General features: G+C 49.6%; 1 protein-coding gene across 5 annotated transcripts in view; it reads right to left on the reverse strand.

Moving 5' to 3' along the window:
• The window catches only part of DLGAP3 (DLG associated protein 3), a 66,951-nt gene that overhangs the window by 34,197 nt on the left and 5,781 nt on the right, over positions 1-26,973 (reverse strand). For 3 of the 5 annotated variants that reach the window (XM_030823388.1, XM_030823391.1, XM_030823390.1), the window contains 4 exons: positions 10,526-10,608; positions 7,450-8,607; positions 3,236-3,441; positions 2,838-2,910 (listed from right to left, as the gene is read on the reverse strand). In XM_030823388.1, the coding sequence (XP_030679248.1) occupies positions 2,838-2,910; positions 3,236-3,441; positions 7,450-8,556 (1,386 nt within the window). In that variant the 5' untranslated portion in view covers positions 8,557-8,607; positions 10,526-10,608. Of the gene's footprint in view, positions 1-2,837; positions 2,911-3,235; positions 3,442-7,449; positions 8,608-10,525; positions 10,609-25,803; positions 25,981-26,973 lie in introns of those variants that run through there. The other 2 variants (XM_030823389.1, XM_030823392.1) reach the window with 2 other exon arrangements.

The following is a 26,973-nucleotide window of genomic DNA, read 5'->3' on the forward strand; positions in this document are numbered from 1 at the left end:
GCAGTGAGCAGAGATCTAGCCACTGCACTCTGGCCTGGTCAACAGAGCCAGACTCCGTCACAAAAAAAAAATTAATAAATAAAAATAAAACTGTCTTAGGGCCTCTGTATTGTTCAGAAGGAGTACAGAAAAAACTGTCAGCCTCAGACATTAAGTCAAATATGCATATGAAAATTATAAGGGTAACCACAAAGAATAAAATAGAATATATAACTACTAAACCAGTGTGGGATTTGGTGGGGAGAAGAATAAAGAAAACTCAAACCAAAAGGAGGCAGCAAAGGAGCAGGAAAGCATCAGCCCAAAGGCAAGATAAATAGAAGGCACAAAATAAGATGACAGAAATAAACCCAAGGGTTAGGGCTAGGGTCATCACACTACCCTAGGTTTAGGCCAAGGGGTAATCACAGATTATCAGTAATCACAATAAATATAAATGTACTAAACTCTCAAGCAATTATCAGGATGGATATAGGTGAAATGTAGCTATAACTATTTTCAAAAAATATACCTGAGACATAGACAAAAAGCTTTAAAGTAAAAGATGGAAAAAGGTGTTCTAGGCAAATACTAAACAAAAAAAAATAGACGTAAGGGGAAAAAAGTATGAGACATAATAGAGTGACATCTCTATTGCTTTAAACTTACTTCATCTTCTATAAAGCAAGAATAAGAAGCCATACCTCCAGGCTAAATATGTCAAGTATATGTGATGTTAGATAGTGCAAAGTGCTAAGAAGAAGGAGAAAGAGCAGGAGGAAGAAGGCGGAGAAGACCTCGACAATGACAGTACAGGGAAGGGGAATAGGAAAGGCTGGAAGGGGAGCGTTAAATTAAAATTTTAGGGCATTTGGGAAAAGACCTGAAAGAAGTTAGGAAGTGATCCCTGAGAGTGGCTGGGAAGGTGACATCCAGGCAAAGGTAGTGGCAAATGCAAGGGCCCTAGGGAGTCTAGTGTGGCTGGAGTGGGAGGGAGGGAAACAGCGTTAGGAGAGGAACTCAGAGGCAGCTCCACTCCAGCGAGGTCACCAGGTCATGCAGGCCTTGAAAGCCATGGTTGGTTCTTGATGTTTACTCTGAGCAAGGTGAGAGTTTTGAACAGAAGAGCTGGTGTGATTATAGTTTTTAAAGATCACGTGGGCTGTAATGAGAGAGGATGAAGTGGAGCAAGAGCAAATACAGGAGACCAACTAGAAGGCAGTGCCGTCGTCCAGACAAAAGGACATGGTGCCTGGAAGAACCGGTGGCAGTGGAGGTGGTGAGGAGTGGTTGGATCCTGGATATATTTTAAAGGTGGGACCAGCAGGATCAGCCGAAGGATTGGAGGTGAGTTGTGAGAGAGAGAAAGTGGTCAAGACTGACTTCAGGCTTTTAAACCAGAGCTTCTAAAGAATAAAGTTGACATTATCTGAAATGGAGAATTCAGAGGATAGAGCAGCAACTGCGGCAGCGAGGGGCGGGAGGGGATTGTGGAGGGTGTGTGTATCAGCAGTTTAGTTTTGGACATCTTAAGTTTGAGATGGCTACTAAACATCCAAATGAAATTTCAATACAGTTAGACATATATGCCTGGCATTTACAGGAGAGTTTGGGCTGGAGATATACATTCGGTAGTCATCAGGCTCTCAGCCATGAGCCCGGACAAGATCACCTAAGGAGTAGGTATAGAGAGAAGTCCAGGGGCTGAGCCCTAGAAAACTCCAGGGTTTAGATCCTGGGGAGTTACAGAGGCACCCAAGACACAGACTGAGGATAAGCAGCCAGGGAGGGAATCTAGGAGAATGTAGAGGGTGTGGTTTCCTCCAAGCCAACCATGTAAAGTCTTTCAGGAAGGAGGGAGTCTTCAACTGTGTTACATGTGGCTGATGGGTGAGGTAAAATGAGGGCTAGGCATTAACTCGTGGGTTTAACAACATAGGCTGGTCTGATGTAAAAAGAGAGCTGTGCCAATCAGATTCCCTGCTTCAGGCAATGGAACAAAGGAATACTGAGGGACTGCAGCAGTGAACAATGACAGCCAATGTGGACAGTCTTTTGCGTTGCATTTTTTCCCCAGCATACAGTAAAAATAGCTAACCTTTACTGAGTGCTGGCTATGTGCCAAGAACACTATTATGATGCCTATTTTTAAAAAGGGAAAGTGGGGCTCAAAAAAAGTCAAGTAACTTGCCCCAGGTCACTCAGCTGGTAAGTAGCCAAGCTGGAATTCAACCCCATCTCATGTGTTTAATCACTAAACGCTGCTGCTTCTGTCTAATTAAGGGGAAAGTCTACACTTAGATATGGAACTCACATTTATAAAATGCCATTTTCGGGCCAAGTACCTTGCGTTTGCATACATTTTCTCACTGAACTCTCACAAAACCCCTGCAAAATAACTGTCCCTACTATTGCCATTTTAAAGATGAGAAACAGAAGTGTTGAAAAGTAAGGTTTCTTGCTGGTGGTTCCTCAGGACAGAGGGGTAAGGTGGCAGAATTCAGGCCCAGGTCTCATGTCTGAGACTGCAGCTTGGCCTGTGCCCCGTCTGTACAGATCAATCCTACCTTTTACATGGGGGCAAGGAGGGAGCAATCGGGCCTGTGAAGAGCCCCAGGGCACTGGCGTTGCCCTTACAAGCTCATCACTTTGAGGACGCTTGGTGGGTTTTAAGGCTGTGATTCTGAGACTCCCAGCCTGAGTCAGCTCCAGGAGTCCTCAGGCAGGTTTCCCAGTTTCCCCAGAGACAGGCCTGAGCTCTCTCCACAGGCAGACCCTCTGATTTTAAGACCTAAGCTGAGCATGGGACTGAATCCCCTTTTCACTCTTTCCTCCAGGCATACTGGGCCTCTCCCTACCTGTCCAGTGGTGAGGGAACGGCTGTAGCCAGGGATGGAGCTCCGGGGGTGGATCCGGGGTGGGACACAGCAGCTGGAAAAGGGCGAAATTCCGGAGTCAGAACAGTGGACTGCTAGGAGGTGGGGGAGGGGAGATAATAGCACTGGGGTCTCTGAGCAAGTCCTATTCCTCAGAACCCCCGAAGAGAGATCCCTTAGGAGACCCTGGGTAAAGAGACTCCCAAAGAGGCACCAGAGAAGGACTCCCACCAAGACCCTCCCTTTACATGGAGCGGAGTGAGACACCCCAGTTGAAACCTAAGCAGGACTACCTGACTGGCACCCACTCTACACACATCTCCCGCAGGAGCCCAGCATCAGCCTCCCGACCCCACACCCCCCGGCCTCCCTGTCCTTACTTGATCCTGGCCTGGTCCACGCTGGAGGAGCGACGGGTGGTGAAGCGTCGGGCGACTGCTTTGGGAGATGTCTTGGGGCTGCCGTCTGAGTCTCCGCTCTCCTCATCCCCCATGGCTTTGATGTAGCTGCCACTCCGCATCCTGCGGCAGGGGATCTCCCCGTCCTTGCCACCAGCGGGGTAACCCCCCCAGTCATCTTGCGGCACCTGCAGGAACAGGGGTCTCTGTCTCTCAGACATGACCCTAGTAAATCTAGAGGCCAGGACTCTTTGCCCACTGCCAGTGAGAGGTGCTCTGCCCTGGCTTGAACAGGCACACTCAGGTACATGCAGAGGCGGAAGGGGAGGTAGGGTCTCCGGCTGTCCCCCTCCCTTACAAGAGGCACCTCGTCATCCTCCACAGACCTTCTGCACTTAATTAAGGGCCACCTAGAGAGTCTGAGGGAGTGACATGGCAGGCGTCAAGCGGTTGATGATCAGAGACCAAAGTGACCTGTGTCAATCCCATGCCCGGCAGTCAGGCATCACCTGACCTCAGTCACCCTTCTACCCCTCCTTCTCCTTCGTCCTTTCAACTTGCTTACATTCCAAATCCTTTCTCCTTCCCCGCTGTGGGGAGCCACAGAGGGCTTCATGCAGGGGAGTGACATCAGATTTGTGTTGCAGAAAGAGCTCTCCCACAGTCCAAACAGAGGCTGGATTGTGGAGGGCCAGGAGCAGGGCAGAGGCTCAAGTGGCAAGAGGATGACCAATTAGGAGGCTGATGCTGTTATCCAGGCAAGAGATGATGAGGCCTAAATTAAGACAATGACAATGAGGGGGAAGAGGAGATGGAAATGAGAGGTGTTAAGGAGCATCAGTGAGCCTGATTAGACGTGGGGGATGAGGGGGCGGGAGGAGTCGAGGATGACTGCCAGGCTGCTGGCTGAGGACCTGGGGGAGGGTGCTGCCGCTCACTGAGCCACAGAACCCCAGAGAAACAAGTCTGGGGAAAGGTGGTAGGGTCGGGCTTGAGCACCTTGAGCTTGGCATAGAACTGTTGAGCAGGTGGTTGGATGTCAGGTTCTGGGATTCGGTGGGGAGATCGGGGCTGGAGGCGGACATGTGGGAGTCATGGGCGGCAGCTGAATCCATAGCAGTGAATGAGACAGCCCAGGGGAGAGAAGAAGAGAGATGAGCAGAGATCCACTGACATTTAAAAAGGGACTGTGAAGAAAGGAAGAGGAGCCTGTGAAGTCACCTGAGAAGGAGTGGGCAGAGGGGTAGGAGGGAAGTCAGGAAAATGCCATGTCATAGAAACAGGAGACATTTCAAGAATAAAAGGAGTCGATTATGTCAAATGCCACAGTGCGTTCAGAGGTTAGTAACTCAGGCTCGGGAGTTAGAAGATCCATGTGCAATTCTGGCCCCATCACTTGCTGGATAGGTGAACTTAAGCAAAACGGATTAACCTCTAAGTGTCAGTTTCCTTGTCTGCGAGTTGGTCATGATACTTATGCCTACATCAGAGGGTTGGTGGCAAAGAGAAATGAGCCAATAGAGAGTTTCCAGGACATAGAAAGTGCTCAATAAATGGTAACAATTATTATAGGCACCGAAAAGTAGCTTTTGAAGATAGCTCTCAAGAGATCATCTGTGGCCACTGCCAGGGCATGTCAATGACAGGGAGTGTGGAAATCAGACCACAGTGAGGGGAGAATTGAAGGGAAGTGAAGAGTAGGTGTCTATGCTCTAAGAACTCGATTATGAAGGACATGGAAGGTGGGATGGGGCTGCAGAAATATTTTTTAGGATGCAAGCGACTTTGCACATGTTTTCAGAATGATGGAAAGAGCCAGTAAAAATAGTCTTTAAACCTCAGAAGAGAGAATAGTTCAGGGATGGAGGGGGTCATGAGGAGATGGGCTCAAGCCCTGGAGGAAGGATCAGCCTGGGATGAGTGGTCCTAGGTTTTCCTATGAGCCAAGGAAGGGGACGAGGGTGGCTGGGAATCTGGATGCGTCTAGAGAGATGCTGTCAGGAAGCTGAGGGAGTCCGTGATGTCAGCCTACACTTTGGAAAATGAGGTGTAAGTGAAGACATGGGGGAGAGGACTGGGGGAGGTAGGGAGGATTTAAAACACTTGTTGTAAAGAACAGGTTAAATGGGGTAGGGATGGGAGCTCCAAAAGGGGTAATGCCTCAGGGACAGCATAGGGTTCAGGGGAAAGGTGGAGACTCTGGGGATGAGATGGGGTCCCTTGAAGGAACCCAAGGGGAGGAGCAGGGCTCTTCAAGGGGCTGGGGCTCAATTGGATGATGGGAAAAAAGAGATGAGGCTCCATAAAGAAACAGGGGCTGAGAGTGGACAGAGGGATTCTGGAAAAGGCTTAAGAGAAAGCTGGTATCCAGTGGGAGAAACAGGGCTTCAACAATCAGATTGGGAGTTCAACAAAGACACCTGGCCACATGGGGCCAGCCTCCCCTGCTTTTGTACCAGGGGAGCGCGAGGCTGTCTGGAGGGTCCCTATAGCCCTTTGGTTCTTCTCCACATGGGCTCAGACTTCCCAGTCCTCAGAGGCCCTGGAACTCCAGACCGGAGGGATCATTCCCCTTCCCCATTCTCCACAGAGAGCAGCAGGCAGGTGGAGAGAGGCAGGCCAGCAGATGGGAAGGCCACACTGCAGGGCTCCCACTCTAGCCACTGCAGAGCTCCTCGCTTCTGCAGGACACTGTGAGGTGCATGTTAAAAAGGAAGCCCCCAGGGAGGTCAGGGCAGCCCTGGAGAAGCAGCAGGGAGCAGCGAAATGGCAGCAAGTCTTCAGGGATGGCAAGGAATTGGCTATGGGGGAGAAAGGATGGGTGCTGCCTCCCTGGACCCTTCAGTTCCCAGCTTAGAGCACCTCCCTACCTGGGGGGGGGGGGGGCAAACCAGGCCAATCCAGAAGTCCCTTCTTGCTTGCACTGTAGCCCTATGTGCTCCCTTGGGCCTTCATGAGTTCTCCAGGAGAGCCCTAACTTGTGCACAACTGACCCAGCAAGGCCAATGTCCCACAAAGACACACGCAGCCTCTATTCTCCACACCTTTGAACATGCTGTATAGTCTCTTCCCAATACACCTTTAGCCGGCACTCAACAACTGCAACTCCTCCACTGAGATTCAGCTCAGGGGACATTCCTCACCCAGGTCAGTGAGGTGTCTCCTCTGTGTTCCCAAGATGCCCAGGGCTCTCTCCTATCACAGCCTCATCACGCTATATTCTATCTGCTTCCTTGTCTATTCCCGCTCTACACTGTGAGCTCCTCACAAGCAGCATCTGTATCTTCATCTTTGTATCCACAGCACCCAGGAAACATTCATTGAATAAATAGATCTGTATCAACTATGTGGAATGTGGAAATACACTGGACCTCCAGAACTTGTATTGACTTTTTCCCCTAAAATTATGGCAGGACTTAAGAAAATGATGTGGGCTGGATGAGGCTGGGGTGAAGGCTCCATAAAAACTAAGAATCAGAGCTCCTGGCCTCACCTGCAGAGACCATAGAGGTGATAAGACAAGATGAGAACAGCGTGCCAGCTACCCCCTGCACCACCCACTCCCAGGAGGCCCTGCCTGAATTGTATCAGGGCTGAAACCCAGTTTGTCCCCCAGCCTAGGAAAGCACATGAGACACATGAAACTCCCAGGACCCCTCCACAGTTTCGGCTGTCCCACCACAGGTACCCCAGAATGACAAACTCAGCAGAGGCACATTCTAGAAATAACTGATCTTCATATTCAAACAACTGGGCCACCTGGATTATAGCAGAAAAGAGGGCTGGAGAAGGCTTTGGGGCAGGAGAACTGCTTTCCAACTGCCGACCTTCAATCATGAGAGCAGCTACAGCTAAGGTGTACCTCTCTATGCTGTCCACTGCCTGCCCTCAACTTCATTATGCCTCCAACCTCCTAAGACAGAGATCAGCACAGCCTGTCCAAAACAGTAGGTCAAGGAGAAGTCTTCAGGGACAGACACATCATTAGAACAGAAGGGCCCCTTCATTGCACAAATGGGGAAAGTGAAGCCCCAAAGGAGCTCAGAGTGACCCAATGGGGCAGGGCAGAGCATCCCAGCACCCAGGCCCTCCATCACAGGGACAGCCGGCTCCCACCCAACCCTTTCCACTGCTCCCTGGTTGACAAGACTGGTGAAGGCTGAGGACCCTGTTCCCCAACCCCAAAAAAGCCTCACCTGCAGATAGTGATAAGTCCTGGCTTTGGCCTTGGTCTCCGGACCCAGGAGCCCCTTGCCTGGCCCGGCCCCCGGGTATCCATCCCGGCCCTGGCTGACCATCATGGTATGCCAGGCACTTCGCTTGACCGACTGTCCATCCAGTGACATGGACATGCCAGTGCAGGCAAGGCAGCGGCCTTCCGACCCGCCCGAGCGTCCCTTGAAGCTCAAGTCCCGGTAGGACCCATCTGGACCCTCCAGGCAGAAGGGACCACCAGGCTCCCCAGGGGGCCTCCCACCCGCCAGGAAGCCACTATCACTGTCCAAGTTGTCATCGGAGCTCCACCAGCCTGTGGACTTGGCCTGGTGCCGCCCATCCCCCTTGCGGTCCTTGCTCTTGCTCCTCTTGCCGTGCCGGGACTGGTGGTGGTGGTGATGGTGGTGGTGATGGTGGTGATGGGAGGTGTGGGGGCCTCCGGAGCCCGGGCCGGGGTAGCTGTCTCCTCCAGAGCCACCTCTTCCCTCAGCCTTGGGCCCATTATAGTCCCGCTTCCCCGGCGCCTCCAGAGAGTGGGACTTGGCAAAGAGCTTCTGCACAGAATGAACCAGGTGCCGGATGCGGCTAGGGCTCTCACTGCGGGGCTCTGGGGCAGTGCCAGTCCCTGGCGCTGGCCCGGGCCCTGCCCCTGCTGGCCCTCGCTGGTATGGTAGTGTGTGGAAGCCATCTTGTTGAACTGGCAACTGCTTTTCAAACTGATCCAGGAGTGTAGGAGGCAGGCGGGGGGCACCCTTGCCCTGTGGGTGGCCCACACAGTCTTCACAGGTGTCGAAGGGGCCCTGGCCAGGGTACATCCTGGGGAAGGTGCTGCTACCCCCCCCAACCCCGGCCCCCCCTGGCCCTCCCTCAGGGCCTACCGACGGCCCCTCACTCAGGCTCAGGGGCCCTTCAGGAGAAATGTGTCCCAGGCCAGCTCTCGGGGCACAGAAGCGGGGCTCGGTGGAGAAGGCCTCCCTGGAGCCCAGCAGGTATGGGGCCCTGGCAGCTGGGCCCACGTCCATATGCTGTTGGTCAGCAAAGCGGGCTGGGCGGGGATGGCTGCCTCGGTCGCCATGGTAACCCCTCATGGCCTCAGCAAAGGCTCTTCATAGTCTTGGGGGCCAGGCCCCAGGAACCTCCTGGAAAAATAGGGAGGAAAGGTATTTGAATTGAACAGCCCTCTTCACCTAAAACCATCTTTTATTAGGCATCCTTGTATCCCTTTGGGTAATACATATCAATTTATCATGACTAATCATACTATCCTCCCACAAATGGACTAGAAAGTCCTTTAAATGGTCATAATAGACATAGACACTCAAGGGCACAAAATAATCCCATCATTCAATGAATGCTGCAAATCTGATAAATACTTATTCACAAGAGGATATTCCCCCAGTCAAATGGGTTTTGAAATGTCCTTAGAGACTGGGCACAGTGGTTCACACCTGTACTTCTAGCACTTTGGGAGGCCAAGACAGGAGGATCACTCGAGCCCAGGAGTTCGAGATCAACCTGGGCAACCAAGGAAGACCCTGTCTCCACAAAACAATTTTTTAAATTAGCCAGGTGTGGTGGCACATGCCTGTAGTCCCAGCTACTTGGGAAGCTGAGGAGAGAGGATCACTTGAGCACAAGAGCTCAAAGCCGCAGTGAACTATGATTGTATTATACCACTGCACTCCAGCCCAGGCAACAGAGCGAGACCTGGCCTCTAAATTTATATGTATATATATTTGTTTGTTTTTATATTTGTAAATGTATATGAATAAATATTTATAAATGCATATATATTTTATATATACATAGAAATATTTTTATCTATACATATATACACATTTATGTTAAATATATAGATATACTTTGGTGTGTGTGTGTGTGTGTGTGTGTGTGTGTGAATATATCCTTAGATTACCAAAAACAAAAGGATACCTAGGGAGACATAAAATATTCAAAGAAACCAGTCTTTAGGTGAACTAGCTTTTAACAAGCTGGCATTAGACAAATAGATCAACAGTCACATCTCTAGCCCAACCCTGCCCTACACCCCACTGTTGCAAGAGCCAGGCCTCAGGGTCACAGCTCCCAGCTGCTGTGAACAAAGAGAACACTGGACCCAAATCTACATATCCAGCACCATCCCACAGAAAAATCCCTCGCCTTCCTTCCACACCCCATGCATTCCATATGGCTGCAGGCTCATTCTCCCTCCCCTGTGGACTGAAATAAGGAGAATCTGAGATGACTCTTCCTCCTTCCTCTTCTGGGTTCCAAATATTTCCCCTACGAAATTACCCCTTTTGCTTTTTACCCCCACCCTCCATTCCCATTCCACTGGAGGGGAACCATGAAGGAGGAAAATCCATAAAGAACAGCAGATACACACAGTAGCATCTGAATCCTAAACTGGGATTGGAACCCAGGAGTTCCTTCTCCCAGGAACAGAGGGAAGGCAAGGCAGGAAAGCGATGGAGAAAAAACTCTGGAACCAGTGCCCCTGGCCCCCATCCCAGACTTGCCAAGGCTACAGGACAGAGAGGTCAGCTCTCAGCAAGAGCTGCCTCCAATCAGGACTCCAGGAGCTGCCAGGATAGGAGCTACAGCAGGAGGGAGTGACAGCAGGAGGGACAGGGACAGAGGAGCTGGCAGACGGTGCCCTCTCTCATCCTCGACCAGGCTCCTGGGCCATCTGCTGACTAGGAGGGATGACAGACTCAAAAGCTCCAGACAGCAGCACCTCTGAGACTCATTCTCTTTCTCCCTACCACCACCTCCCCACACCCACCTTTCTTCCAGATCCTGCTCACTCCTCATCTCCTACTATTTCCCAAGTACTTGCTATATACCAGGTATTGTGCATACCTGATATTCTCTAATCTTACTGAAATCTTGTAATGCAGATATTATCCACATTTACCCATGAGAAAATTGAGCTCAAAATGGTGAGGTCACAAAGCCAGTAAGTGGATGAGTCACTCTGAATCAAGATTCAAACCCATTATTCTGGTATGAGAACCTGAGTCTAATCCCCATCTCCCAGACTCTTCTATCACTCACCATCCAGGGTGTCCCATCCTTGATGTCAGGATCCCCACCACCAGGCAGAATCCTAACTTCAGAAGGCTCAGGACCACTGAATCCTGATGGAAAAGAAAAGGATGGTAAGCAAAAGGGGAGAGATGTTTTCCCACATTCCTCAGAGGACCAGTCTCTGGCCCTGACAGCTTCCCTTCCCAACTCCCCCAAACCAGGACTGATTGGATCCCCCATGATGCAGCGCCTTTGAACCCCCAGGGAAATGAGGTTGGCTTCATTATGCAAATACATGCAAATGAGCTTACAGGTTGGACTACCTCCAACTGCAGGTGTCTGTGGGATCTGTCCATGGTGCTGAGCCACTGCATTTTTTTTTTTTTTCATTGCCCTCAAATATGATTCCATTCCACAAACATTTATTGAACAGCAACCGTAAGCAAGAGAGTGAGAAGTGTATAGAGGTGATTTAAGAGTGGTCCCTGTCCTCGAGGGGTTTATAGTCTAACAGGGGAACAACCTCTCACGTGACAGAGTTATTTCAGGACACTTTATTTTTGCACTAACTGTTCCCTCCTCCTAGAATTTCCTTTCATCCACCTCAAAGCCCTCCCCCTGGCTAACACTTACTCATATTAAGCCCCACCTTCCCTTAAAGACTTTCTGTGCTCTTATTCTAGGTTATGCTCTTTATCGGGCTTTTATAACACCCTGGGTGTCCCCATGAAAGCAGCTATCACACTGCACTGAAAATGTCTGTTTCGGTTTCTATCTCCCCATCTAGAATGTGGTCTTCTTCAGGATACGAACCAAGTCCTATTCATCTCTGGATGTCCAGCACCTAACTCAGGGCTTTACCCAGAGCCAGTCCTTAATAAACATTCACTAAGTAGACGAATAAATGGCTGTGCTGGAAAGAGGTACCAAAATGTTAGGCTACTTCAGATGAGGATGGGACAAGATTCAATAGAGGGCAATCAAGGAAGACCTCTCAGAGGAGAGGATGTTTGTGATGGAGTACAAGATGTCTGTGTGTCCCATACACATAGGTGATGGGGAAGAGAACGTACCCAGTGGAGGAAACAACAAGCACAGGAAGAAGAGGTGTGCAAATAGGAAATTCTAAGGAGTAGGCTCGGAGAGTTCTGGCAGACAGGGAATGGCAAATAGTGGGAACAGAAGAGAGAAAATCAGAAAGGAAGACAACTCTGAAGTTTGCAGCAGCCATGGCTGGAAGACTAATGATGCCATTATTAGATTAGGGACGTCAGGAAGAAGAGCTAGCTTTGCAAGCATGATTAATAGTAGTGGAAGAGGCACAGTCAGACATCAGGAAGGACTTCCTGACCCTGAAGGATGTGAGACAATGAAGAAGATTGTGGTTTCCTAGGAATCTTCCATAGAGGACAAGGTGAGACACACCCAGCCCCTGGCCCACCCTGGAGCCTGGACTGTAGAAGCTGTTGGTTACCCTGCCCAAAGAGAGACTGGGGTGACCTCATGGATACCAACTGCCTGGCTCTAGATGACAATTCTCTTCCGTTGCCCTTCTTTGGGGAAACAGAGGGAATTTCAGATCAAGATGGCCTTTCAAGTCGTTGTTGAAAAAGCACCTGGAAGCATCTCTCTGCCTTGGAAAGAAGACAGAAAGACAACCTGGTCCTTCATCCATGTCATTCTCTTCCCTCTTCCTGCCCCAGGCAGGATCCATATCTGAGACTCACGGCACAAAAGGCCACTTTGACAGAAGCCCAGACCGTCCCATTTGCTCTGTGCGCGGCGACATCAAGCTAGAGCCTCACAGAACTTCCCAGGGGTGGACATTCCCAGGTGCCCCTCTGTCTCCTGCTTCACACAGGTGCTGCTGGCAAGCTGCTCAGCTTTCATCAAGATCCTATGAAACTTCAGCCCCTCTGGCATCAATCCACGTTCTCCTTGCTCTTGTCTTGGAGAAGATGGGCCCTATAATTGCTGCTCTCCAGACAGATCACCCCTCAACTCCTTTACCCAGATCCTACAGGGCAGCCCTGTATAGTGGTAAAGCACAGGTCCTGAGACCAGAATGTATGTGACACCTGACGTAGCAGAGGCGGCCTACCCTCTCTAAGCCTCAGGATACTTGGTCACTTATCTCCCAGGATTTCAATGGATATCAAATAATAAAATCACTCTTACAAACTCTAAAACATTAATGCAGTGTAATCCCTCATGAGAAGCCTTTCTTTTGGATTTACAAAATCCCCAGTGTCCAAATAGTAAACAATATAATCAAATCCAAATTACTGGGAGCAGGAGATATCCAATTTATGGATTTTCTAAAGAAAATATTTAATTAACAACTGGCTTCCTCCTATATATTATGCTTTATGATCACATTCCTCCCCCCACATCACCCGCCTTCACTCCATTACTAAACAAAATCAATGGGAGGGAAAAACAAGTGAGGAAGGGACTAATAATTCAATCCATCACTATGCCCTATGGATTTTGCTTCCTAAAAAAAAACAGATGTGCCATTTATTCCATATCCACCAAATCACTGTTGGCTGACTCGCTAAAACTCATTCCCAGCCTCCTTGTCCTTATCTCGGCCTCCTTTGTAACTACAGGCCACATGATTCCATTTTGGCTAATGATATATACATGGATGCATGATGAGGGTTTCTGGGAAAGACTTTGCCTTTGTGATCAAAGGGGTAGGAATTGCTAGTGCCATCTTTTCTCCCCTTATTTTTGGCTTGACTACAACCATGATGGCCAGAGCTAGGACCGCTATCTTGCCACCACAAAAGTCTTAGAGAACTGCAGAGATGTCAGTTCTGGCATCATCGGGCCATGGAACCAACATGAACAGTTGCTTTACTCCAGGTCTGCATGTGATAAGGAATGCGCTCTTTATTTAAACCACTGTTGGCCAGATTTCCTGTAGTATTTACAGCAGAAAGCACTGCTAATGAATCCAACTGTTCCTGAGAACACCATCTCCTGCCTGCATGTCTGCACGTCTTCTCCTAACTGGTCTCCCTGCTTCCGTTCTTACCCCGCTCCAATCCAAATGGTCATTTGAAAATGCAAATCTCATCATGTCACTTCTCTGCTTAAAACTCTTTATTGGTTTATTGATGTTCTTAGGATAAAATGCCTTCACTTGTCCAACAAGGCCTGCAGGGTCTGGCCCTTCCTACTTTTCCAACATCCTCTCACAACATGCTCCCCTTACTTTCTCTGCAGCAGCCAGGACAGTCTTTTGTCAGTCCCATGATCCCTCGCATCACGGGGCCTATTCCCCCTGTTGGGAAAGCTTTTCCTACCCACCTCTGCCTTGCTAACTCCTACACACCCTTCAGATCTCAGCCCAGTTGTTGCTTCCTCGGGGAAGCTTTCTCTGGCCTCCCTGACTAGGTCAGATCCCCCTGCTGTTTGCTCTCAAGGCACCGTGTACCTGTCTCTTATATTGTTACCATTTTAAATTTGTGTGACTCCTAGATTGTCCGTCTCTCCCACTAGAATGTAAGCTCCACATAAGTGCAGGAATTCTATCCATTTTATCCACTGAATTCTCCCCAGTCCCTAGAACAATGCTTAGCATATGGCAGGCATTTGTTGAGTGAATGTGAGTCTACAAAGAACAAGATCCTTTCATTTATGATATTTTATGTGATTCCCACAACTATTCCAAAGGATAGATATTATCCGCCCCCCACCACCTTCCAGTGTACAGAAGAAGAAACTGAGGTTTGGAGAGGCTAACTGAGCTCCCCAAGGTCACACTGAGAGCTGTTGTCAAAGCCAGAAGTCAAATCCAGTGTTGGCCGATTCCAAAGCCTTAGCTTTTCTCCTGTCTGTGTTGCCAGCCCAGAGAAGTCAAACTTATTCAATGCCATTCTGAAGTGGGCACAGTAATGGAAGTGAATATGTTTTTTTAAAGCAAACAAACAAATAAAAAGACCTCACCCATACATATCTCCCAGAGCTAACCAGAGTGTGATTTAGCCTTTTCCCGTGTGTGGTGAGCACTGAGTTTATACCAAGCCCAAGGTTAGATTAGTATAGAATAAAGGATGCTCCCTGAAGTCCTATGACAATTCTGGGTGCTGGTGTTATTTTCCCATTTTTATTGCACCAAGTCATCCATCCGCTATCCCAGGACACAGAGAGCTGCCCAAATGGTGAACCGAGGGAAGCAGCCACTTTTGCAGTAGCCTATGGCTGGCTGGAAAATGGTGAGTGAAGGAGTCTGGGAGGGTGCCGTGTGTGACAAATTCTTCTCTGATGCAGCTCAAATCTATCTGGGAATGGAAGAAGTGGCACAGATGCCGTCACCAAGAAATTACCCAATTTAGCACCAACTACACAATCCAGCAATTAGTTTCTTAAACCGGAACTTGCTGGGGGCTGCCAGGCTGGCGGGGTTGTTGTTACAAATCTCACTGGGAAACCAGCTGTGTAATTCGCCAGGAGGTTGTCACTGCCCCAAGCAATTACCTTCCAGAAAAAGAAGGAAAATGGGAGAAGGAGTCAGAGTGTTTTCTCTCCCTCTCCACCAGGGCCCTGCCCAGCCAAATCAGTTGGTTTTCCTTTCTGGAGACCTAGGCAACTCACAAACTCCCTTGATTAAAGCAGTTGTTGGTGTGGACTCTGTCATCAGACTCTGTGGGCTCAAATCCCTTTCCACTCACTTACTGGCCGTGTGTACTTGGGTAGGTGATTCACCTCTCTTAACCTGTCTCCTCATCTGTAAAATGGGGATAATATTAGAGCCATAATAAAGGTAAGAATGATGTAAGGTTTAGCAAGGTAAAGCATATAAATCCCTTAGCGCTGTCCCTGGCACATGATAAAGACTCACTAACGGTAGCTGTCTTTATCATTGTTTCCTCCATTGGTTTACAGTGTGACATTGGGTAGGTCACTTAATTTCTCTGGATGACCATCTAAGACCAAAGATACTCACCTGGGGAAAAGATAAGGGATTCTTACTCTAGATTGTCCACATCTGGGTACCCAGAGATCCAGGTGTGTTTGACAAAGGCCAGTATCTCAGCGTTTGGCACAAAGTGATGCCTTGGGCCAAGATGAAGACTTCAAAAGTCAAATTTTAGCCAATTCACTCCTTCCCCAGGAAGCTGTCTGGGAGAGCTACAAGCTGGACATGACGATCCAAACAGCAGCAAAATGTTAAGAGTTGTTCCCTTGTGAAGGTCAGCCCTATCCAATCCCCTCACCTGGAGCCTATGAGGTCATCCCCACACCAGTTCCAACACAGCAGAACTTCCAGCAAGTGAGGCCTAGAATTCATTTTGCTGCTGTTGGCCTGGCTCCTCCATGCCTGTGATAAGCCATGTGTGTCCCTGGGATCCCAAAGTTTTAGGCTTTTTCTACCCACCCCCTCTCCCTGTGTTAACCAACCAGTATAGACAGGATTGTGCCTCGGTGTCTCTGTCCAGCCCTTCACCCTGGGAGCCCTAACACAGAGCCTCTGACCTGCAGCTCATACCCCTGATTATTCAACTGTGCCCATGGATAGGCATCCCTCTGCCCCCTCCGGCCCAGCCCCATGTCTCTTCCTGCATCCATTTCTGCCTGAGCCCCACCGACTGATTTGACACTGGCTTTGCTCAGATGCCTGTGGCAGGATCTCTGTAGTTGGGCTGGTGTCCTAGTCCCTGGCCTCCCTCACCCCCACTAGCCAGCCCTGTTGCTGAAGACTTGGCATGCCTTGTATCCAACCCCACTCCCTAGGATCCCAAGGGAAATCACCTCCTCTTCCCCTCACTGCCCCAGAAAATGGAGAAGGAAGAAGGGGGAACAGAACGGAAGGAGGAAGGCTTGCCGTTTTATTCATTCATCCTTATTACTTTATTTAATCAACTCTTCCTAGGGGCTTAGGGCAGAAATTTTACAGAAAATGGGTTTACAGCTCCAAAACACTCGAGCCATTTAGGCAGATACAAGTCTAAATCCATCTCCTGACCCACTGGACAGTGCTCGGCCTGTGAATAACCCACACTACCTATAATCTCTTTGAAAATCCCACCTCAGGGGGCTTTGCACTTGATGTTCTCTCTGCTGGAACACTCTGCCCCAGATATTCCCATGGTTTCCTCTGTCTCAGAAGAGACAGAGAGGCCTACCTGATCACTCACTCCAACTAAAGTTGAGCTGCAACCCTGGGTATGCTCTATATCACCTGCTTCATTGCCCTCAGAGCACTGATTGCGCTTTGAAATTATTTTCTTTGTCTATTGTGTGTTTATAGTATGTCTCCCCACAGTAGAACATAAGCTCCAGAAGGGCAGGGACTGTGTCTGTTTGCTGCAGCATTTTGAGTATCTAGAACAATGCCTGCCACTAAACGTTGTTCAAAAAATACCCATTCTGTGAATGAATGTTTTCCCTTGCTGCCCTCACCCACTCTGCTCCTGTGTACAATGGCCCACAGAAAGGACCTCCACTCCTTTCTCTTCAAAGGCTTTGGAGAGTCCTGGAGAATCTGGTATTAGAAATCCAGCCTCTGTACCCAGCCTTGTTCATGATGTTTGTCTAGACGCTCTGCTTAGCAGGTAAAGATGGTTCTTTTCCAATTGCATCTAGGTCTCTCCCAGATATGTCCTTCTGCATAGCTCAGGGAAGGTAGTGGAGGGAGAAGGAAAAAGGTGGCCCTCCCTATGCTGCAGAGAGAAAGAATGAGGCACAACTTTCAGAGATGGGCTGCAGGAGCAGGGTTCAGGGTCTACCACCCAGCCCCACATAGGTCTCTTCACTCAGACTTGCTGGGCCCCAGCTCCCTTCCCAGCTAGGGCCATGTACCCAACAGGCCTCGGAGGAGGTTCCTCCTCCTTCTCCAGGGCTGCCATAGGCAGTTTGAGACACAATTCAGCCTGATCAGCCTCACTCCTTCACGCCCCCTGATTGCAGGCATGGCCAACTGCTTCCAGCCTTTACTTAGCCATCTCTTCCTTTTCTGTCAACTGAACCAATTCTTAGGCTGTGCTGCCTTATCATTTCCACTTTTCCCCTCTCCTGAAAGTCTCCAGGGGCCTTCTTTGGGGAAGACTGCACACTGCTGAGAGAGAGGACTTTTGGACCACAACTCCTCTAGGACTCTCGTTAGGGGCAGCTGGTGAGAAACTGTGGCTTCTGGGTCTCAAGCTAAACTGTTTTGAGTTCATATCCCAGGTACACCACTTACTAGACGTGTGGCCTCAAGGAAGCCTGTTTGCCTCTCTCAAGTTGAGTTTCCCCATTTTCAAATGGGAGCAAGAGTAGTCCCTTTCTCACTGTGATGTCACAAGGACTAAGATAATGCAGGTAAAGTATCTAGGATGGTGCTAAGGGTTAGCTATTGCTAACTAGGGAGAAACTACTTAAATGCATGAGACTTGGAGACAGGGAGAGGATCTCTAGACAGCTTTGGGCAAAGGCTGTAACTATCCATACATGTCTTGGTTTGGATCAGAAATGGGTACTCTGAAAACTCATCTGTTTCACGCATGCAGGAATTTCCGTTTGTCTGGAGTCCTTTTGAAGACCTCCCACACCCTAAGCGTACCAAAGACAGCAGAGCAAAGACCTGGTAGCCAAAGATGGTAGCACCTGAGAGGACTAGAAGACCTTGATTTGCAGACTCCCACAAACCCGTGTAGCCAGGGTTAGTGTGGTCTCTCTTCCAACTCCGGGGATCTGGAAGGGAAAGCCCAGCAACCTCATAGCTGGGTATTGGAAAGCCAATCATCCACCTCCATCCATTATGTCACAACCTACCTTTATGCCCATGAGCAATTTGTGTTATCTGCCTGAGCCTCCGTTTTCTCATCTGTAAAATGGGATCACAATACCTACCTCCTTAGCTTGTGGCAATGAGTAACTAAGCTGACCTATCCAAAGCAACTGCACATATGTCTCCATATGTTGGCTTCTTTTGACTTTAGCACCAAAGCACCTTCTTTCATTTGTATGTGATTTGGGCTGGTGCTGCCCTAGCTTCCAGGATGCTCCACACCTGAGCCTGCCAGGGCCATCAAAGAATAGCACGTAGGAGCCCAAGCCCATGGCAGGGGTCCACTGGGCAGGAGTTACTCAGCCTGGCCATACCAATGACCTTTCCTACTCTCTGGCCCAGGCATCTGGTCCCCTCTTGGTGTCCACAGCTTGGGACTGCCTCCCGAAAGCACACTGTCCTATAAGCTTTCTGTGTGAGCTGGGACAGGGGCTTCTAGCAACAAGGCCTGAGCCCTCCTTCTGGGCCTTTGCCACAGGAGAGTCCAGCACAGGAAGCCAACCACGAAGGCTGGCTGGTTGGCTGACTGCCAGGTTCACGTCGCGGCACCTCCCACCCCTCAGCTCTGCCTGAAATCCTGCCTGACCTTCAAGGATGTCTATACCTCTGCTCTCTCTGGGTTTCAGAGAAGACAGCCAGGAGCTGAGGGACACAGCATGAGAGCACATAGAGAGAAAATGCAGCACAGACTGCAAAACCCCTGTCCTCCCAACCTTAAACCCTCTGCTGCTGCACAGGTGTACTCTCTTCCAAGAGGCCTCCCCTAAAAGTGCCCTCCCATCAATCCCAGGACACCACAACTGCCAGCTCCTCTTGGGTCTCATATCTCTATTCCCCACAGTAGGGTAAAGAGTCATTTATAAGCTGTGAGTTCCTTGAAGGCCAGGATTCAGGGGATCTATCTCTGTATGGACAGACATGGCATACAGTAGGTGCTCAGTGAGTTCAGGGTTAGCAACTGAGCCATTAAGGAGTGCCCCACAGCTGAGGCATAGTGAAACAGGGAGAAACAGGGGGGAAAAGGAAGGCAATGACTCCCTGCAGCTGGACCAGAACTCCCCAGCAGATAGAACTGCTCCAGCGTGATGCGGCTTTCCTAAAGAGCTGGGAGTGTCCCGTCTGGGGAGGCATGCAAGCAGAGGTTGAGGACTGCTTTGCAGAATGGTACAGAGTGCATTCAAGCACTGAATACATTGAATACATTTCAGACCAGACAACCTCTGGTGCCTTTCAACTCTGAAGTCTAAGGTTAGGCTCCTGAATACCTACAACTGTCCAGACCCAGTGTTAAGTGCTTTAGATGTTTTTCTTCGTATAATCCTCACAACTATCCTTTGCAGTAGGCACTATTATTACTCCCATTTTACAGGTGAGGAAACTGAAGCTTAGAAATGTAAAGAAAATTTCCCAAGGTCACACACAGATGGTGGAAGAAGGATTTGAATCTGAGTCTGGGTCCAGGCCTGACCAAGGCCCAGGCTGAACAGAACACTTTTATTTTTTATTTTATTTTACTTTATTTTATTTATTTATTTAGAGACAGAGTCTCACTCTGTTGCCAGGCTGGAGTGCAGTGGCACGATCTCAGCTCACTGCAACCTCTGCCTCCCAGGTTCAAGCGATTCCCCTGCCTCAGCTTCCCGAGTAGCTGGGACTACAGGCCCGTGCCACCACATCTGGCTAATTCTTTTTTGTATTTTAGTAGAGATGGGGTTTCATCATGTTGGCCAGGATGGTCTTGGTCTCCCTGACCTCGTGATCTGCCTGCCTCAGCTTCCCAAAATGTTGGGATTACAGGCGTGAGCCACCGCGCCCAGCCTCAGAGCACCTTTAAAGTAGCATGTCTTCCTGACCAAACTGGTCTGAGGAGGCTAATAGGTGGACCCCAGTGTGTCCTTTCTCATCACTCAGCCTCAGGAAACCTTCCGTCTCTGTCATCTCTTCCTCATACACAGCTATACATTACCCCAAGATGCTCATTCACAAATTAACAGGTGTTCAGCCAGAGGCAAATTACACAGCCACAGTCATCCACACACAACTTAACACAGCACCTGACCTCATCTGTATAGTCACTGTCACGCTCTATACACAGACCCACACAAACTTGTTCCTATGAGGGTTCATACACCTCATGTGCATTTCCATCCGATAGATCCTTTTTCCTTTTTTTTTTTTTTTTTTTGAGATAGGGTTTTGCTCTGTCACCCAGGCCAGAGTGCAGTGGCACTGTCACGGCTCACTGCAGCCTTGACCTCCCAGGCTCAAGCAATCCTCCTGCCTCAGCCTCCCAAGTAGCTGGGACTACAGGGATGTACCACTGTGCCTGGCTAATTTTTTATTTTTTTGTAGAGACAGTGTCACTACGTTGCCCTAGCTGGTCTTGAACTCCTGGGCTCAAGTGATCCTCCCGCCTTGACCTCCCAAAGTGCTGGGATTATAGGCTTGAGCCACCGTGCCTATCCATCCAATAGACTTCGATGCTTGTGTGCATAGAAGCTGCACAGATACAAAACCCTAAATACATGTCCACATGTTTATCCCCATATGACAGAAATACATGTTCACTTCACAGCATTTAGGCACCCACATCTGCTCAAGGTCGTTCATTAAATCCTCCCCAAACAAGAACTTTATCCACTATTCCCAGATCCAGTACTAGGCCCAGGTAAGCCATGATGCTCCTTCTTTCTGGGGTTGGCCAGGCAGTCCAGAGAGGGGAAGAAGGCTCAGCCTGCCTGTGATGGATGGAATTAATCTACTGAGCTGGAGAAACTAAATAATTAAATCCCTAATCACCCCCCAAGCCAGCCCAGGCCAATATAGCTGAGGGAGGGAGGGGGCTCGGAGGCCCAGACCAATATCCTAGAGAAAAGGAGGGGCTTGGGAAATGAGGCACAGGCAGAACCCTCTGGGGGGGTCTCTCAGAGGAACTCTGCCAGCCAGGCATACAGACAGACAGACAGACAGGCCTGGTTCTCCAGTGCCACAGGCTCCCTTTCCATGTGCAAATGAAGCAGCTTGGGAAGACGGCCTGCCACCATCCACTGACACAGGGAGAGAGGAGGGGCAGAATCCTCGTTCCACCCTTCCGGAGCCCTTCCTGCCTCACCTCGAGGTGTGCCCTGGGGGTCTATGGGGATGGCAAGCAGGACCCTCAGAGTGCCCAGGGTGGAGGCAGACAAGGGGTCTGCTCAGTGCGGAGCTGATGTGGTCTCAGCCAGGCCTTGGCCCACCCCTGCCCCACTGAGAACAGACTCCGCCTGGTGCAGATGGCAGGGGAGGACCCCTCCACACAGGTTCACCTGCTATCCTTAGGAAGTGGGTCCAGCACGTGGCTAACAGGCTGAGGATGGGGCAGAGGCCCGGGCAGGGGGGCTCAGGAAATCAGCCGGGGAACAGGCCCCAGTCCGATTGGCTGAAAAGTGGGTCATTTTCCTTTTGAAAAATAGTGAGAAAATGGAGAAGTAGGTCGGGCTCATATCCCCTCAGCCCCAGGCACCATCCCCGATTTGCGGGGTAAGGAGAGAGGGAGATGCCCGAACATGCCAAAGCCCCATATACCCTAGGACCCTGGCCAGGGCCCCACAGTGCAGGAAGCCAAGGTCATCATTACTCAGGACATCCAAGGACACGCACACTCCGAGGCCAGAGCTGGAACACCAGCCCCACCCTGCCCCAGGGGTTCTGGGGTGAAAGGAGCTAGGGCTGGGGCCAAGCTAGAGGGGTGGGGGCTTCCGCCCGCAGGACCCTGAAGAGCCCCTCCCATCCTCGTGTCTGCTGTGATGCCTCCTCTCCTCTCTTCTCCTCCCTTTCCTCATCGTCCACGTGGGCAGAGTCGTTGCCATGACACCGCGGGCAGGTGGGCGGCTCTGGCGGCTGTTTCGGCCCAACCCCCATGCTCACAGCCCAGGTGGGAGGGGAACGGCTGCAGCACCCTGGCCCCCAGCCCAGACGAGAGAGGAGAGAGGCAAGAGGCCCCCTACACCCCTAGAGCCTGGAAGGGGCTCTATCACTGGACTCTCCGTCATGAAGCAACCCAGCCCCATGCTTGCAGGTCCGGGGGAGGAAGTGTCAAAGAGGATCTTAGGCCTTGACCACTCCCCTCCACCAGAAGTCCCTGGAGTGGCATGGGGTGGGGCAGACCCCCAACTCCCACTTCCTCCTTTTCTTAGCAGCTATCCTCCCAGCTTTCCCCGCATACTATTCCTTAGTCTCTTCATGCTAGCAGCTGATTGGTCCTGCCTGAGGTTTAACCTCAGTTGCTCATTTTGCAACACAAGCTCAATTCTCCATGCTCTCTTGGGAGAAAGGAAAACAACCAGGCCGGGTGCAGTGACTCACACCTATAATCCCAGCACTTTGGGAGGCCGAGGTGGGCGGATCACTTGAGGTCAGGAGTTCGAGACCAGCCTGGCCAACATGGTGAAATCCCCGTCTCTACTAAAAATACAAAAATTAGCCAGGTGTGGTGGCAGATGCCTGTAATCCCAGCTACTCAGGAGGCTGAGACAGGGGAATTGCTTGAACCCAGGAGGCAGAGGTTGCAGTGAGCTGAGATCACGCCACTGCACTCCAGCCTGAGTGATGGAGCGAGACTCCATCTCAAAAGAAAAGAAAAGAACAAAAGTTGAGACACTCAGAGAAATTACTCGCCTACTGCCAGACCACAAAATGTGTTATAGAAATGGGGATCCCTTCCTCTAGGTCTCCCCGTATACCTGAATTCACATCACAACCCTGGGGACAAATCATTCCTAAGTCCATACTTGGCTAAGGCATCCACACCACCAGGGTAGAGGACCAGGAGTGAAGCAGGAGAAGAAGGGAAGAGGTTGGGGCCAGGCATTAGAAGCTGCCTAAGGATGTTGTCCCACCCCCACCACATCTGGCTTCAGGAAGTCTGGGCCATGCCTGAGCTCTCCATCTCTGAGCTCTCCGCAGCCATTCCCCTTCTCTCTCCAAGTGTCTCTAAGTCTCTCTCTGTGGCTCTGACCTCCTAAGACCATTCCCTTTGTTCAAGACCTGGCTCCCAACTCCTGTTCCCTATGGCAGGAGCCCTGCATCACTGACAGGGTGGAACCACAGAGACCCGGCATGGCAGCCCTCTGCAGCCTGGTTGGCAGGAAGGAACATACATGGGATATTGGTGACAAGATCCAAAAGGAAGGGAGAACTGCAGTCGGCATTAGCTGGAGGGTGTCCAGCCTGTCATGAGGTGTTCATGACATACATACCACACATACACATAAAGACACTTTTACTTTCCTCCTTAGCCTTCCCCTACTGAAACAGCAGATGTGATTAAAGTACAAGCACATGCATGTATATTTGTGCATGCGTGTGTTTGTACATTGTGTCTCTTTTTCTCCACTCCCACTGCTGGCGTTCTACGTCAGGCCACTCTTATCCTAATTGCTCACCAAAGCTATGACAACAGGTTCCTAACTGGTCTCCCTGCCTTGCATGTTGTTCCACCTTGATCCTTTCTCCTCACTGGCTGCCAGCTTTCTAAAATTTCTTTATTCAACAAATATGTATCGAGTGCCTACTCCAAGCTGAATACTCTTCTGGACACTGTAGATACAGCAATGAACAAAACAGGTGAAGCTCCCGTGCTCATGAAGTTTAGATTCTAGTGGAAAAAGAGGGATGATAACCAAATATATAAAATAATGGTGGTGGCAAGTACTGAGATAAATAATAATCGTAATAATAATGGAGTGAGGAGACAGAATGACAATGGGCTAGTTAAGATAGACTATTGGGGAGGTCTTTCCAAAAACGTGACTTTTGAGCAAAGACTCGGATACAGTGAGGAAGTGAGTTGCCTAGAGAGCATTTCAGGCTGAGGGGAAAAGCAAGCGCAATTGCCTCCACATGGAACTGTGCTTTTTATGAAACAGAAAAGAAACCCATGTAGGAGTGGCCCCTGAGATCCAGGAGGTAATGGGGGCTTTGCACACATAGCACTCACGTTGCTCAGGACGCACTACACTTTGGTTTTCACTCTGAGTGAGATGGAAAGCCACTGGAAAGGCAAGACCTCATTTTCCTCTGGCTGCTTTTTGGGGAAGAGTCTACGGAGGGGGCGCTGGCAAGGGTGGAAGTGGGAAGACCATCTGGAACATTTCCTGTCACTGAAATACCTATTCCCGCAGTTGCTCACCTGGTAAGCACCTGTTCAACTTTTAAGCCTTAACTCAAAAGCCTCCCCTTCTATGGATCCTTTACCAAACCTTTCCCTTCCCCACTCCAGAGCCAACCTACCTCTCTTTAGGTCCCCACTCCCTCCAATGAACACTTACGTGTGTCTACCCTCCTTAACACTCTCCTTATTTGGTTCCAGGTCCTTTACCCTCCCAAGATTGCAAGTTACCTGAGGTCAAGGACCATCCCTAGTGCCCAACACAGCATGTGGCAGATTAGAGGCATAAAATACACGCTGGTTGAATGAATGGATGCATTGGGTGAGGCACGTGCGATGGGGAAGGGTATGTTTGCAGGCTATTGTTAACCCAGATGAGTGAGATGCACATATATATGGCCATGGGTTGTAATCAGACAAGTGTTAGCATATGCCCACATATTCCTGTAAATTCTGTTCATAAGTATACATGTTAGCATGTATGTGCATGCTGACAAATCCCCATGTTGGTATAGACACTCCTGTAGATTTGTTAATGGATGTACATGTTAGAAAGTGCACCTATGTTGATATATGCCTATTATGGCACAGACAAGTAATATACACATGTGCCTGTACACGTGTATTGTCACGTCTTTCATGTATGAGGCTTATGCACGCACTTGGGCCCCCCCTCTTACTCACTGCCCCTTTCATCCACTAGGACCAACTTGTTGAATTTTGAAACCTCTGTAGCAATGTCAACGTTTAAGCCCTGATCCTCTTTCCCCACATACAGCCCTGAGCACCACAGCATCTGAACAGCCTGGAGCCTGGATTTCTTACTCGGCTATCCCCAAGACCTTATAGGTTTTCCCTCTGCAAACTCCTTTCATATGATGGAGAACAGTTGGCTCCCAAGGACATGAGAATTTGAGAGACCTCAGGGAGCCTACTTTCTGGATAAGAGCTACAAGTAGCAGGGTGATCAAGCTCAAGCTAATGGGAAGACACTTTTGGGTAGCCCAATGTTCAGTCAGAATCGGTCTCTCTCTCTCTTTCTTACATTTATTCACAGGTTTGCCTTAACTTGTGTACATATATTCATATGTGGTTGATACGGTACATATATGCATGCCCCACATACATGCTCATATGCATGCTTACACTCACACAAAGGCGTTACTGGATAAGCACACCACACACACACACAGACACACACACACTGGTTTAATTCAGTAATTTCCTTCACATTCACATATATACATGAATGCATACATAGAGTCATATATACATACACACATCCACACTTATACAAATAGATGTGCTTATACACATATACACAGCATACTCACATATACTTATGTACATACACATAGTCATATACTCACTCACAGGCAGAAATACACAGGCATGTGTGGTGCAGTCCCAGATCTTGCAGAGATATCCAGCCCCTCCCCTGGCTTCTATCCTTCATATTCTCTCCAAGTACATCACAAGTTTGCATTTGCTCTCTCCTCTTGCTAGTCTCCCACTTCTCTATTTGGAAAGTTGTTCCTGTTATCAATGAGATATACCCACTCCTGGACACATCCCATTCCCACCCACTCTCAGCGGGAAAAAATCGTCATTTTTTCTTAAAAGGGCTCTGTCATGCCCTCATCCCATGCCTAGAGAAACGAGTATTTCCTCAGACAACCTGGGTAGGAGTAACAATAAAGTAGGTGTACCTCTTCAAACCCAGGAGACAATCCCCCCGTATACGCAACCCCTTAACTCTAAAAAAGAAAGAATGAAAGAAAGAGAAAATATCAAGGCCAAAATCCTTCCTCCCAGCACCTCTGGGTAAAGGTCTAACACTCTCAAACTCCAAAACAGTTATTGGGGCAGAGGAAGAAATAGTAAGGAAATTAACTGTGGGCGCTAAAACCTCCTAGAAAACACCCCTTTTTCTTCCCTAGAGGGCAGCTTCATGATCAGTGAATCCCTCCCTTCCCAGCCTGTGGACCCTGCCAGGGAGAGGGTAGACCAGGAGGCTTAAAAATGTAAAGGGGGTGACCTGGGCTCAAATAACAAAAGAAGCAAGTATTTTAAAAACAGAAGCTGGGAAGGGAGCAGGGAGGCAAGCTGCAAACACCTCCTGGCAGGGAAGCAGCTGCTGGAACAGTGGATCAGGAAGAGCAGGACTCTCCAAGGGGCCAGGGAAAAGGGGGTGGACATCTAGCATTTCATGTGGGGGTGGAGGGGTGACTGCTTCAGGCAGTAGCAGCAGCTCCAAAGTAAAGTCTTATCAAAGCTGTTATGTAACCAAGGGAGCTGAGGAGCACAAACACCTCCCCTCCCCAAACAGGCACCCACACCCACACCCACCACCTCCCAGCACCCACAGCAGAGGAAAACTCAGCTCCTCCCAAGCAGCTAGAGAAGGCAGGAATCATCTTGATGAGGTACATCAAAAACATGATGGGTGAGGGGCTCCTTATGAACTACAAGTCACATGTGGGAAGGGATCAACTGGTTCAGTTTGAGGTCCCTAGATACCTCTCCCTTTTCTTGAACTCCCTG

This window comes from Nomascus leucogenys, chromosome 12 (assembly GCF_006542625.1).
Source record: "Nomascus leucogenys isolate Asia chromosome 12, Asia_NLE_v1, whole genome shotgun sequence".
In the NCBI taxonomy this organism is placed as follows: domain Eukaryota; kingdom Metazoa; phylum Chordata; class Mammalia; order Primates; family Hylobatidae; genus Nomascus; species Nomascus leucogenys.